This window comes from Pezoporus flaviventris, unplaced genomic scaffold (genome assembly GCF_033815535.1).
Source record: "Pezoporus flaviventris isolate CSIRO_AGI_PZ_B2104156 unplaced genomic scaffold, CSIRO_AGI_Pfla_v1 ptg000002l, whole genome shotgun sequence".
In the NCBI taxonomy this organism is placed as follows: domain Eukaryota; kingdom Metazoa; phylum Chordata; class Aves; order Psittaciformes; family Psittacidae; genus Pezoporus; species Pezoporus flaviventris.
The window spans coordinates 92,810,886-92,825,602 of record NW_026892550.1 but is presented as its reverse complement, the minus strand read 5'-3'; the positions used below and the strand labels follow the sequence as shown (position 1 = coordinate 92,825,602).

At 51.9% G+C, this 14,717-nt stretch overlaps 1 protein-coding gene across 3 annotated transcripts; it reads left to right on the top strand.

Moving 5' to 3' along the window:
- The first annotated feature begins 4,221 nt into the window (after nt 1–4,221).
- On the top strand, nt 4,222–12,853 carry C1QTNF6 (C1q and TNF related 6). 3 transcript variants are annotated; one of them, XM_061445159.1, is made up of 3 exons: nt 4,222–4,402; nt 8,124–8,358; nt 9,858–12,853. In XM_061445159.1, the coding sequence occupies exons 2-3, from the start codon at nt 8,130–8,132 to the stop codon at nt 10,403–10,405; spliced, it is 777 nt and encodes a 258-aa protein (XP_061301143.1). In that variant the 5' UTR covers nt 4,222–4,402; nt 8,124–8,129; the 3' UTR covers nt 10,406–12,853. The 3 variants fall into 3 exon arrangements, with proteins under 3 accessions (XP_061301143.1, XP_061301145.1, XP_061301144.1); XM_061445161.1 differs by lacking the exon at nt 4,222–4,402 and adding an exon at nt 7,180–7,333; XM_061445160.1 differs by lacking the exon at nt 4,222–4,402 and adding an exon at nt 7,396–7,566.
- The last annotated feature ends 1,864 nt before the right edge of the window (nt 12,854–14,717 follow it).

Genomic DNA, 14,717 nt, shown 5'->3' with positions numbered 1-14,717 from the left:
AGGAGGGAAAAGAAAAGAGTTTTTTTGTCTGAAATTCATGAGGAGAAAATGAACACTACAAAATTTTGTAAACTGTCACCATTGATTAAAAGGTTGATTTTCATTGGAACAGATGTTTGGAATGGTGGGCAGTACCTTGCTGCCTCCTCACCCCTCCCTCTCTCTTCAGCTTTGCCTTCCTCCTCATGAATCCCCATCTTTTCCTGTGGTGATACCACCAGCTGCCCTCGTCATCCCTCTCCCTCTTCTAACGATGGTGCAGTTGACTCAGGAAACTCAGAGGCCATGGGGACCCTGCTTAGGGACTGAGTGAAATTCTGGCTGTGTTGAGGGGGATTTGTCCCAGTCAGATATGGAAATGGAGTTTTCTATTCTGGGTGCAGAGGCATGGAGATAAGGGCTCCATCAAGCTCTGTGCTGCACAAAAGGTTTCATTCTCATCACGTAGAGATTGGAGCTGAGAGACTAGAAAGGGCTGCAGTGATTTTGGCAGCGTTGTGCAATGCCTCTTCCCAGCAAATGCTTGATCATAGATGGGGTGTTAGGAACATGGAAAGCCCATTCTGCCAGCTGCTCATAGAGTTTAATATTCATGTGCCAGGATGAACAAGAGCAGATACAGAGAGGCATATGTATGTGATGTGTATACATGCATACAAATGAGTGTTTATGTGATTGCATGCATGTATCTTGGCCTAAGCATGAATGCAAGAACATGGCATGTACTCCTTCATATGCAAAGTCCAGATGTGGGCTGAAACTGGGAGATGGCAACTGGACCTTGCAAATGACCCCTCCACATAGACAAACCCACCATATGTGGGCACCCACACACATTTCTGCCAGCCCAAGAGTGGCCTGGAGCAGCTTCAGACCCACTCAGAGCGAACCTTTTCCTCTGCAGTGGAGCTCTGCAGGAGAGAAACTGAGAGAGCTGAGAATGGTGACTGGAGAGGGGTTCCAGTGTGGAGAGGTGAGGATGCATTTCCAGGCTGTTAGTAACACAGCCCACACTTAATGTCATTTGAAGCTGTTGTTAGGGAGCCGCTGTATTTGTTGGCAGCAGGGAAACACAGCAGCTCAGCTCAGGCAACAGCAAACCTGTCCAGGCCATGTTCTGCTTCAACTATTCTATAGGACCATGGGCTAGGCGGGTGTGGCGAGTGGGCAGGAAGCAGTTAACCAGTTGTGGAAATAGAGTAGCCAGTAGATGAGAGGCAGGAAACACCATCGAACAGAAGCTGTGTCTGTCTCTCCTGAGGATTCAACAGAGAATGGAAATGCTTTATCTGCTTGAACGACTGGAAAATATGCAAATATTTGCTCCTGAAAACTTGGTGTTCTTTGCCTTCCCAAGCATAAAATATGCAAACGCCATGCACAAGGCAGGCGGCTTGCTCAGATCTCACACCACGTCATGCACAAACACACACACACATCCCCAGCACATCAACTGCAGCCAACTGCAGACACGTGCCTGGGCTGCAGCATGTCCTATCCATGACAAACAGGGCCGGGTGGGAAGACGGTAGGAACGCCTTGACTCACGACCTGGGCGCGCACGGATCACTCTGTTCCTTCGGTGGGCTTTAGCTGGGGCAGTGCTGGGCGGGAGGCTGCAGAGAGGACGAAGGAGCCTGAGCCACCGGTGCCACCCGTGGGCAGGACGAGCAGCGGGCACCGAGGCAGCGCCGCGAGGGAGCCAGGAGCAGGCGCAGCGCGGCCGGCAGGGGGCAGTCGGCAGCCGCCGGGAGCCGGGATAGGGGACTGGAGTCTGTGCGGGCGGGGGACGAGGAGCCGGGAGCCGCAGCCTGCCTACTCCTCACACCCCTGCCTTCTCCCTGTTTAATTCGGGTTTGAGGCAGGGCTGTGCCAAGCGGGGATGTCTCAACACCCCTGCACACCCCGAGGTGTGCTGGCTGAGGGAGCGTGGGGTGTTGTGGGGGTTTTCGTTAGGACCCCTCTGCCACAGCACTGTCTTCTTGCAATTCCCACATATTCGCCTGGAGATCCATGCAGAACTCTTTGTCAACCTCTCAGAGGCGTTGTAGCTACTGGAAGTCATCATATGGTTGCAGCAGAGGTATGCTGCTGTGAAATGCATCGAGCTTTTCTGCATGGGTAGAAAATGTGCACATGCCCTGTTGTCTTGAAGATGGAGTAATGAACATGCTCGAGCTGGGTCAAATGGCCAGAGAACATGGGAGGACTCTTACCTTGTTGACTGGTTCTAGGACCATAGAATCATAGAATAGTTTGGGTTGGAAGGGGCCTTCAAAGCTCATTCTAGTCCAACTCCCTGCAATGAGCAGGGACACCTTCAACCAGACCAGGCTGCCCAGAACCACATCCAGCCTGGCCTTGAATGTCTCCAGGGATGGAGCATCCACCACCTCTCTGGGCACCCTGTGCCAGTGTTTCACCACCCTCAGTATAAAAAATTTCTTCCTCGCATCCAGCCTGAATCTCTCCTCTTGTTTAAAAGGATCACTTCTCATCCTATTGCAACAGGCCCTGCTAAAAGGTCTCTTCCCATCAGGATAGTGCTACCAAACAAAGGGGGGAAGCACTCTGTTTCAACTCCCTCAGTGTCAGGGTGGTTCCCTTAGTGGGAAGAACCTGTCACAGATCCAAGAGTTTCTGTGAGCTCCTAAATACCACCTTTCCCCCTCTCACCTCAAAGTGCTTGTTTCTTTGGTGAGAAAGCTCATGGGTACCTCTGAAAAAGATATTTCTTGCCCTAACCACTGTCGCCCTTCCTTAACACTCCTTGTGTGAGTTGGGATGCCCACAGAAGTGATCTGTTGGTAACTGCTCAGAGCAGGGCTAGAAGCGTGTGAGGACAGCACAGGGGTCAAAGCTCCTGGGTCTACATAGGAGTGGATGGGAGGAGGAGGCATTTAGATCCAGAAAGGCAGAATGTAGCAGGCTCGGCTGAAGGTTACTGTTAAGAACTGCCTCAACCAGGCTGCAATGTCACCAAGCTGCTGGGCCTAGATGCTCACAAGTCTCTCTGGTTGCAGTAGGCTTAGCGCTTGTAATCACATGCCAGCCTTTGGGGTGGATACCAGCAGCGTTTCTTGTCTCGGTGGTAAGAGGTGGGACATTTGAGCTGGACAAGCTACCTGTGGGGAAAGTGGCAGCCTGAGTAATGCCTCCTTAGCTGAAAGGCACATCCAACTGACGTGGCTTGTCAGCCAGCCTCTGATACCCTGTTCTGCAGCATCTGGCAAACATGCGGTGTCTCGGACAAGCTGTGGGGGCAGCAGGAAGTGGGAGACAAGCTCCTGCTTTCATGCTCAGTGCTGGAGACTGCCAAGTCTAGCAACAGCTTTGCTGCAGCAGTGAGTACAGGTGTAGGGCTCCTCCAGATGCTCCTCAGCAACGTGGCATTTCAGCAACACACAGCAGGAAAATGCAGTGGCTTTGCCAGCCCTCGATCTCTGTGTGAGACAATCCAGGCTGACAAGCAGCACACAGCAGCAATCCCTGCTGGCACAAGCATCCTTGAACTTGGCAGCCAGGGAATGTGTCATTCCCGGTTGGTCCAAGCCCTGCACGGGCAGAAGTTTAAAAGGAAATGTAGCCACGCAGCTGATATCCAACAGGCCTGCTCATCCTCAGTGACGTATAAAATATCCTAAACCAATAACTTCTTACCGTGCTGATGCTCCTGGGTAATGAGGGCTGGCTGTTACACAAGCCTTGTGCATAGCCATGGAGTCCACAGGCTGGAAAAGATTCATCTTGTCATAGAATCACAGAATGGTTTGAGTTGGAAGGGTGACCTTTAAAGGTCATCTAGTCTTCCCAACTCCCCCCGCAGCCTGGCCAGACGTGATCAGTGATGCCGACATGGCAGAGGGCCAGCTGCTGCTCCAGGGTAGCCCATGGGCACCCCAAACTACTGAACATCAAAACACACTGCCACATTTCCATGTCTCAGGTGCCCCCTTTGCACTAAAGAATGGCAAGGCAAAGGTACCTGGCAGCGGTTGGGCAGTGAATGGAGAGGAGGTGAGCGCAGAGCATCTGTTCCCAGCTCTTGCGACACGTGAGCTCTCTTTCCAAGGGTAGCAATGGCAGTAGCCAAAAGCCTGAATTTTGCTTCCAGAAGGAATCAGCTGTTGAGCAGAGCAAATTGTGTGATGCTGTGTGGGGTGGGTGAAAGGACGGGAGGGAAGGAGGGAGAGCCAAGCCTGACACGGGCCAGAGCAGGAGGGGAGGCACTCACAAAGGCCGCTGAGGCAGGATGGGGAAGACAGTAATTACATAAGAGCACTTGGCAAGCATCTGTGTGGAGTCAGCTGGGCCCCGGCAGCCCTCCCTCCCCACGCTGCTAGCCAGGAGCAGCTGAGGATACAGATAACCCAGCGCGGGACCCCTCCGGAGGGGACCGGAGGTAAGAGCTCCTCCGCTTCCCCTCCCGGCTTGCGATGCTCTCGGAGAGCAGGGACAAAGGGTTGGGGAAGAGGGGAAAGGGAAAGCAGCTGGAGGGGAGAAGCATCCAGGAAGGGGAAGAGAAGGGGATGTTTCTCTGCCTCTTGGTGCGGTTGGTACCTCTGCTCCGGAGGTTTTGGGGAGGGAGAAGCAGTGAAGTGTGAATGTGTGTATGTCAGCAGGTGGATGCAAGTATGTGTGTATGTATAGCAGAGCAGGGGATCCACATGTGCAGCAGGGAAGCTGAGCTGTACACAGGGGCTGGACAGGGGAAGGAAACATCAAAGTCATTTCCTTCCTTCTGTACCTGAGGTAGAGAGGGTTGATGGGATGGAGACAGTCACTGGGGAGAGCCAGGCTGTATCCCCCTATTTAGCCTGTGTTGGGGGGGTTGCAGATAAGGGAGGAAATGCAGGAGGAGGAGGAAGCAGCTGTTTTTGAGCAGGGATTATTGCAATCCAGTCTGGCCAGAGCTTCCCTGGGCTGCCTCCAAGGCCAAGTGTGTGAAGAGGGAAGATTGTTGAGCACACAAGGTGCCTTCAGGCTTGGTTTACACTTAGAAGTGTGGCTGGCAGAGCAGTTGGATAGCATTATCAAAACTCGTATCTTTGAGCACTCGGCCGTACAAGCCAAGACCTCCTGCAAATAGGGCTGCCCTGGCAAAACGTTGCTGGTACAGACAGTTCCTTTCAGGGGGCAGGGTGATATTACCCTGGCAAAAAGTGTCTTTAGTGGCATAACTGCTGCCCAGCTGGGCAGTGCCACCAGGGCAAGTCTTTGTTTGCTGGCTCCCTGTGGGTCCCTATTCAGCTTAGACAAGACATTAACTACAAAGTCCTGCTCACTGCCCACTGTGAGCTGTTCTTGCAGTCAGATGAGACAAAGGCGAAGGCCCCAGCTGATGAGGTCCTCCACAGAGAACATTTGCTTGGTTGTAAGCAGGTCAGGAGTGCAGATGGAAATGTGGGATGGAAATGAGGACATTGGCCTCTCTGCTACCTGTTCCCCTTTGGAAAAGCAGAGGAGGGCAGACATAAGGTCAAGGGCTGCAAAAGGGGATAATAGAATGATTGGAAATAAGCCAGGCAGGAACACCCAAGGGAGTGAGGGACTGCAGTAGCTTTGATGGGACGGAGAGGAACTTTGCCTTCAGTGTCAGTGTCTGAGCTCTCACACACCCCAGAAAATTTATTGGCTTTCAATAGTACTGTCAGCTGCCAGATCCCCACCAGCAGCAGGCAGGAGCAGACAACACAATGGGTCACAAAACCCAGCTTCTGTCAGCTGGCAAGGCTCCATTAGCAAGAGGTATTGCCCTGGCCTTTCCCCCTCTCATTTTCCACAAGGGGAAACTGAGGCACAGGCAGACGTGTGAGACTTGCAGTGGGGCTCACTGAACGTCAGTGCTGGAGCCCAGCTAAGAACTCACGAGCACAACAGAGGATTTCTTGGTTCTCTTCCCATCCCGGCTGGGAGGCATATTCAGCCCATGTTCATTGAGCTCCAGGCTGACAAGCAGCCTGAGAATATCTCCAGGCTTCCCAGCCCCCGTTCCACCCTTCCCCCCAGCTCGCGGCACATATTTTCCCAGAGTTTTCCGCTTGCTTCTCCAGTGGTGCTGGGGTCCTGCCAAACGCCAGCCACTCTCTGGGAAGCGGGGCCTCCCATTCCCAAACCAACCAAGTGGGAGAAGGAAAACAGCAAAGAGAAGTCCAAGCACACGTAGACACACACAAAAATCCTTCCCCCTCAGAAACCTTGGAGCCTTCAACAGCTTCTCTTGGAAACTGCTGGAGGCACAGTGCTGACTTGGCACTTCTGGGCCCCGCAGGAGAGAGCTTCCTTCTGCCTCCAAGAGATAAATATGTGCATGTTCCCTAGGGTGTAAGCTTGCAAATCCAGTTTTGCTGCTGGGTAGAATCCCCCAAATCCACTTCCAACAGATTCTGCAGTGTAAGGAAAGCCATCCTGTCCATCCCTTTCTGCAGCATGCCCTTCATTCCAAGGTACTGGTGCATTCACATGGTGCTTACCCCAACAGCATAAGCACATCAGCTTGGCGCCAGGCTGGGGGCAAAGATCACGGCCAGGGTTTGCTTCAGATTCTCAGCTTTGCTGGCAGGCAGCTGGGATCTAACCAGGGAACATGACCGGGGCATGACACACGCCAGAGTGCAAGGCTTTGGGCTCTGCCCAGGGAGAGGGGATGACTAGAGAGAGAAAGGACTGATGCCTCTCCCAGTTGGCACATAAACCTGCTAGAACATCATGCTGGGGCAAGAGGCCACAGTGACGTGCAGAAGAAACAATGCAGGAGAGAATGAAAGATGAAGTGTGGAGACCGAGTGGGACAAGCACAGCTGGGGAGGGAGTGTGGCCAGCAAATGAGGGGCTGGGACCCATAGCCCATGGGATAACAGACTAATACAAAGGAGAGCAGAGTCATGCACCATCCCACCGGAAGGAAGGCACTGATGCACCTCGCCTTGCCCGTCCTTCGGTGCTCAGGGTGGGACACTGCCCTGCTGCCTGCCCACCCTTTGCACAGGGAGCCGCAATCTATGCTGCCTGCGTGGCTGACCAGAGGAAGGCTGTTGGAAGCAAGAAGGCAGAGAAAAAAGAGCAAACCAAAATACATAAAGACAAGGCACTATCTAGGAAAGAGTTAAAAGGCACCGAAACCCAAGCCGGTTTGCAACGGAGGGCGCCCAAAGCCAAGGAGGGAGAGGGAGGGAGAGGAGAGGGGAGGGAGCAGGTCCAAGCCAGCGCTCAGCAGTGCCTGTGCCAAGAGCCAGCTTTCTTAAAGCCATGGGCCGGGGGGCCGGCCCTGCAGGCAGCGGGGAGCCCTGGATCAGGGGCTGGGAAGCACCGAGGGGAGCCCTCAGCCTCCCGGGTGAGCTGCCACGCTGCAGTGGGGCGCAGGCAGAGGGAAGGGGGGCAGAGGCTGCGAGAGGGGCTTGCTCGGCTTGTTTGCGTGTCTGTCTTTCGTAAGCATATTTCTCTGCAGGCTGCCTGCTCCGCGCTTTGCTTCCCTACCCTCTGCAGAGGAGCAGCTCCCCTCCGGTCCATCCGCAAAAACCCAGCACTGCTCGCTGCTCCTGGAGGAGCCGTCATCCCCTTGGAAAGGTGCTGAGGTTTGGCTGAGAACCCAGCTGAGCCCTGGGGTCGGGAGGGATGGGATTTGGTGTGGGGAAATGGAAAGGGGCCCCTCTGAAGAGAGAGATGGGTCAGACTCCAGCTGGGACAGGGGGGTTGTTGGGTTGGACTCCCATGAAGAGTTGATACCTAGTGACTGGAGGACTGGAGAAGATTTTTATAGCCCTCCTCATACATTTAGCAGCCTACCAGAACATGCTTTTGCAAAAGGGAGGGTGTGGTTTGCCATGTCTTCTTCCTGTATCTGGAGACTGAACCTTCTAGTGGCTCCTGTGGTTTGGCTAGTGAGGGCCAAGCCTTCTGCAAGGGCACCTAGTCTCCATTGGTCTGGGCAGAAGGACATCCTCTTGGGCCATGCGGTTATCGCTCACATTGCATCCTTGAGCCTTCAGGGACTTCAAGCATGTTAACTCCCGCCACAGGACCATGCCATTTTCAGCCACAGAAAGAGGATTTGTGGTGATTTCTACTCCATTGCCCGTGTCCTCCCCTTCTTACACCTCTGGCACTTCCTCATATCTTCCCAGGTCACCATGGACACAATTTACCTGCGCACACCCCTGACCCTCCTACTTCTCCCTCTTGTGCTTGGGGCACCCACTGATGAGCCCAACCTCACAGAACCAGCCTCTGGTGCTTGCAAACGCTGTTGTGACCCACTGGACTCTTCCACAGATGCCCCACGGCTCCCCCCAAGCCACCATCACTTGCCTTACCCAATGCCGGAGGTCCGTCCCTATATCAACATCACCATACTGAAGGGTAAGTGCCCATCTTGGCCCTGGGATGTCTTGTGCTGTGACCAAGAGTAGCCTGAGCAAAGGGAAGTCATTGCATCCATGCTGTGACTTCTGTGTCTCAGGATGCTGCCTGCTACTAGCTCTTCCTGCCTCCTAGCACAGGAGAGGCAGTGGCAGTCACTTGCCAAGATGGGAGGATACCTTCCTTGTTTCAGACTTCCAGAGTCCCATAGTGCCTAAGGGAAAGAGAAGTCTCTATCCAGCTGCAAAATAAGCATGTGTGGAGGGTAGGCACTGGCACCTGAGAAGGCTGTGGGAAAACCTTCTCCAGCTCCATGGATCCCATGAATTTTGGAGCAGGAAGAGGGCAAAGGGAGGGAGCAGCTATTTGTAAGCACCTTCAGGCTAACTGGCAGCAACCCCCGGCTCATTCCACCCTGCTTTGGATGGCTTGGCTAACGGGAAAAGGCTCCCTATTTTAGATCAGCTCCTCCCTTCAGGGCTCCCCTTTTAGCCTTTGCTGTGGGCAAAAGCTTGTTCCCAGCTGGATGCTGCTGCATTCACTTATTGTTGCTCTGTGGTTCCTTTGGGCTAGCTGGGCAGATGTTCCCCCTTCCCTGCCCAGCCTAGAAATAGCTGCAGTCCATCAAGGCTCAGAACTGGGGCAGATAGAAGCCTGGGCCAGAGCAATGTGTTGCAGGGCGACCTGCATTACCATGCAGGGAATGGAGAGGAGGAAAAGAGCAGGACACAAATCTGAGATGCTGTCACTTGTGCTGGAGGCTTCTCTCTGACTCCCATCTCTTCTCTCTATACACAAAGTACATTCTGGTGCTGCTTTCTCTCTGTATTGATGCCTGTCCAAACCCCAGGATAGAACTGCAATATTAATTATACAGGATGCCCAAAGGATGCTGGTATTGTCAAAGTACCACCCCTCTAATTTGCACTGCACAATCACCAAGTCCAGCTTGCATCTTTTTCCTCTGACCCACCTCATTGTTCCTCTTGAGTCATATTCTCCCACAGGCTTTAGCACTTCTTCCCCTTCTCCAGCCTACAGCAACAACAGTGTGCACACTACATGGGTAATTGGGCCATAGGGGAGGTGTGTAGCAAGGCAGAGTCAGTCCCTGCCTCCTATATGCTATTGCAGCATCCTCCTGGAGATAAAGGAGTGCGGAGGACAAAGAAGAGGTCAAAAGCCACAGTAGTACTTTGTACTGCTGGGCTCCCTCTCAGACTGAAGTCTCTTAGGGACAGGTTCTCCTGTCTCCAGCAAGGCCATATCATGTGGTGAGCAGGGGGGGTCATAAAAGAAGAAACCCCAGCTGCACCCAGATCTCTGTTAGCTCCTTTCCCATGAAGAACAATGATACTGTGAACCTCAGGAGTGTTCCTTTTTCTGGCATTGCCCCATTATGGAGCAATCCTCTGCCTCCTCATTAGGCTTTCTCGCCACCACTTCCACCTCTCCCTCTGGTATCACACAGGAGTTGTGTCCTCTGCTTTCTCTTGCAGGAGAAAAGGGAGATCGGGGAGAGCCTGGGATGCCAGGGAAATGGGGCAAAGAAGGACCACGAGGTGAGAGGGGAGCCCAGGGCCAGAAAGGCAGTAAAGGACAGATGGGCATAGCAGGAGACCCCTGCAAGCATCAGTATGCTGCATTCTCTGTTGGTCGCAAGAAAGCACTGCACAGCAGCGAGGGCTACCAGGTCTTGATCTTCGACACTGTCTTCGTCAACCTCTACAGCCACTTTGACATGTTCAATGGCAAATTCTACTGCTATGTAGGTGGACTTTACTATTTCAGCCTCAACGTCCACACCTGGAACTTCAAGGAGACCTACATGCACATCATGCACAATGAAGAAGAGGCAGTCATCTTGTATGCCCAGCCCAGCGACCGCAGCATCATGCAGAGCCAGAGCCTCATGCTAGAGCTTCAGGAAAATGATGAGATCTGGGTGAGGCTCTACAAGCGGGAGCGGGAGAATGCCATTTACAGTGATGATGTTGATGTGTACATCACCTTCAATGGGTACCTGGTCAAGCCCAGCATTGAGTAACTGCCTCTCCTCCTCCTTGGGGCCTCTTTGGCCTTTTCCTTCTTCCTCTCTCTCATTACTGCCCGCAACCACTGCAAATCACTTAGAAATGGGCCTTTCAAGTCTCAGGCACTGAGTGTGAAATTTGCCACACTGGCTCCTGCCTCACGCTCTCTTGTAGTCAGGCCTGTATCTGTCCACTTACAGTGTGACACTACCATCTCTTGCCCCCTCCCTCATGACCCCAACTTTGGTTATTGGCTTCTTCTAAATCTGCCAGTGAGCTGTGTCTGGCATTCTGGGTCCTAGAGCAGGAGGAAAGCTACGGTGCTGCTCTTGGGGATGCATCCCTCCTTGGAGCTTTATACACAAAAGGCTGCTGTAGAAAGGGCTAGAAAGTCCCCACTGCCGGGTTCATCCTGGCTTCTCTCCATCCCAACTAGACAGGCCAGTTTTGCAGCCTGCAACGCAGCTTTAATGTCACCTCTCACTCCTATAGACTGGAGCATGGACTGGGTTCTGCTGACCTCCTGTAGCACAAGGAAGGTGTGGGACTGGTGAGAGATGGTACTGTCTTTCTAAAAAGGGGACTGATGGCCTTCTGAAGTATGGCATTGGCTTTCCTTAGACACCCTGCTGGGTCACAGTGTCCAGGCTGGCTGTAAAATCTGGGCCTGGTGGGATTGTACTCCTCTGTGACAGCTCTGGCTCTTTGGAGAGATGAAGGGTCAGACACTCAGCCAGATGCTTCAGAGGCATCTGCATTGAGTCAGTATAGTCCACCACTCTATTTCCACTAGGGATCATAAGTACAGAACAAAAGAGACAGCCCTACCATACTTCCCTTCTAAACCTCCCGTAGGGTGCTATTCGCTCTCAATTCCCCAGCTGTGGGAAGCTAGTCCAGGCAGTGAACTTGAATCTTGTATTTGGCAGATGTGCCCCCATGGCCTTCTACTGGTATCACCAGTCACCCCGAGGTTTGCCGGTGCCTCCTGCATGCTATTACAGTGTCCTCCTGAAGGTGGTTCTCCCACACTGGTATTGAGGGACCGTTGTTTCAGAACTTGAGCTGGAGGCTGTAGGGGTAATCACTGTTAAATCAGTTCCACAGCTGGTCAGGTTGGCACTTCTTTGCCTCTGTGATGGAAAAGAGATAGAGGTGAGACTACAGCACCTCACCCCCAGGGTGAAAAAGCTTCCCTGCCGTTTGGTCTGTGCCCTTTACTGGCAACCTCATCAGAGCAACTGAGAAAAGCATGTGGCTAAAACAAACTTTCCCTCTTTTCATCAGGTTGTAAACATCACAGTAGGAAAGGAATGTCAGCGGTAGGTTTTTCTAGTACCATTTTTACTGGTCTCACATCCCTCTGGGATTGCTGTTATCCTGGGAGGAGCAGGTGAGGCTGACTCAGCACTTTGGGAAACCTATATCCACGCTTTGTGGTGCTCCGTAAACATCAATGCCGAGGGTTGTCTCTTTTTTGAGTCTCAATACAGGACAAGCAGGAGAAACTATTTCTCCACTGCCCACCACTGCTAATGAAGTCTTTTGACTCATCTAGCTTCTGCAGTCTCATGATTAGCTGTAATCTGTGCCTGGGACTTCCAGAGCTCTCCCACAGGAGATACGCATTGTTTTACAGGACCAGGTCCAGTACACTCAGCCCAGGCTGGCAAAGGCAGAAGGACCCAGGCTAAATGTTAAAAATGAACTTGAGAAAATTTCCGGACGTTTTCTCTCTTACCCTCCCTGCTTTGCTAAGGAAGCTGTATAGACTGGAATGAATTTCAGGCACTTTCTGCCCTGGATCCTCCCCACCACTGTCACTTGAGGCAGTGGGTATAACAGCAAGGTTTCACTGAGGCAAAGCTGGGTTTTTCCCAGGAAAACATGTGATGATGGGATCATGGGAATGAAAGGAGGCTGTGAGTTTCTTCCCCTCCCTTAGTAGGTCAAGCACATGGAATTGCTCAGAGGTAGGATTTCAGGCCATAGCATGCCTGAAAGCAGCATGCTGGAGGAGATGCTCAGGTCCAAATCCCTTTTTCTCTTCCTCAACTGGCTGCAAACCCAGGTATTGTCTATTTACAGAGTATAGTGCCCCTGTGTCTCCCTGGAGAGAAAAAAGCCTCTCTAAGACACAATATCTCCAGAAACAAGCTTCCTTCTTCCTCCTTTTCTCTTTGGTGTTTGAATGCCAGTGACAGGTCTCATAAGCAGCCAGATAGTGCCTGCTGCACATGAGAGAGGAGGGCAGGGGGACCAAAGGGTGTGTTTAACAGGCTTCTTGGTGCTAAACAAGATGGCAAACCCTTGGTGCTAAATCAGATTTCAGGAGTATTGGGTGCTTTCTGGAAGGTGTAGTAGGCTGAGTTGTAACGTACTGTGGAATTAATGGTGCTTCATGTTACAAAACCAAACAAACTCCAAGAACTTTTGTACATATTTTTTTTCAGTGATATTAAACTTTTTTTGCTGTTTGTTTTGCACTTACATCTGTTTTTTCCTCCCAGCCTATTCCTTCTATCTCTGGTTATCACCAAACAGTGTGATGGAAAAGACAGTGACCTGAAAGAGACACGTACAAAGTCTAACTCAGTTCTGAAACTTCCCATGGCAATCCTTGGCAATATTCTGTTTACTTTGTGGAGAACCATTACCCTAAAGATATTTAGGGTAATTTCCTCTTTGCTGGGAAAACTTTAAACAAATTCAAGGAAGGATTCTTTGGAAATTACCAAAAAAAACCCAGGACAATACAATGGTTTATAGGATTAGGGTTCAAAAAATTAATTATACTGAGGAAGACTGGGCTAATGCTGGGGTTCCCTTAAGGGGTATCGGATTCTTGTGACATTTTCACCACATCCTTCTATCAAGTACTTCGTATGTGTGAGTGCTTTCTGTTTTCCCCGTGGTGTTTCTCTTTTATTTGGGGTTTGAACTGAGGAGACTCCCGCTGAAGTGGAGAAGTGGACAAGAAAACAAGCGGAGAAGCCCATATAGGACCTTCTGTTTTGAGCTTAAATCATCTTCACATAGTTTCTCCTGTGGTTTGACATGTACCAGATGCTTTGTTTGGCAAGGGGTGGAAAACATAATTAGTCCAGAGCTAGGGCTATATATATCAAGTAAATGCAATACTCAGCAGGTCAGAGCTCAGCCTTCTTCACAGTTTTTGTTTACTTCTGAGAAAACAGGTAGAAATGTGTCTTCAGGAAGTGCAGGGGTTGTGCTTGTGCACGTCCCTGGCCCCTTGAGGCGAGATGCTGGTAGATTGGATGTGACTTTATCAGACTTACAAAAGGTGAGGAAGGAGGGAGGAGAGGAAACATGTAGCCAGACCTTCTAGAAAAGACTTCTATGATTCACTCTTTCAAGCTACCCACTTTGAGAAAAAAGCACCACCTGAAAAGCTTCTTCAGCCAAATCCTTTGGGGCTAAGATGCGCGGTAACAGGTGGGGTCTGTAACCAGGGCCACCAATCACACTATGAATGCCTACCAGGGAATTGCTGTAGGTCAGGCTCAGGTAAGGCAAGGTGGACTCTGCAATGGTGTAGAAGGAGCAAGGGGTCAGACCTGCCCTGCTGCCCTGCCAGTGGGTGCAGCCATGCCCTGAAAGCCATGAGATCTCCATTCACCCAGGTCCGGTCTGTTTTCCGTGCAATGGTGCTGCCCTGTGGTATGTGAGCCTGGGGCTGGTGACAGTCAGGACCTCTCTCATGGGCTGAGAGCAGGAAGCATGACCTGGCATGGGCAGATTCAGCTCTGCTCCTGGGGCCATTCCTCTCTTTTACCCTGACAGGGTGAAGCTCTGCTGCAAAGGACTCTGTGGCCATGTCTCAGGCTTGTTGAAGGTATCTGCCAAGGGGATGGCCCTTTAAACTGGTTTCCTGCCGGTTTGTGGTCTTGCAGGTATGAAAGGAGGGGGGAGAGTTGGAGAGAGGAGGTAAAGGGCAGGATATGGTGTTATCTCTGGGGAAGAAAGCACATGTCAAGTCCAGCTCAGGAGAAGCTGAAGGCCCTGCAATAGCTCCTTGCCATGTAATAGCTGTGGAAAATGGGAAGAGAGAAGCAGGGCAAGAAGAGGAGACCTTTGACTTTGCTGGGGGCACTTAGATAAGCACTGGTGAACCCTGCACCCGAAGGACCAGGGAGGGCAGGGGCTCAGCACAGCTGGACCTAGCTCTGTATCTCCCTTGACTCTCTGTCACAAGTGGGGAAGCCATGGGAAAAGTCTCTGGCAGCACCTTGAGCATCATGATGGTGCAGAGTCTGCCCCACATCAGGCATTTGTGCATCATTCAGGTGGCCACCAGACTGAAAC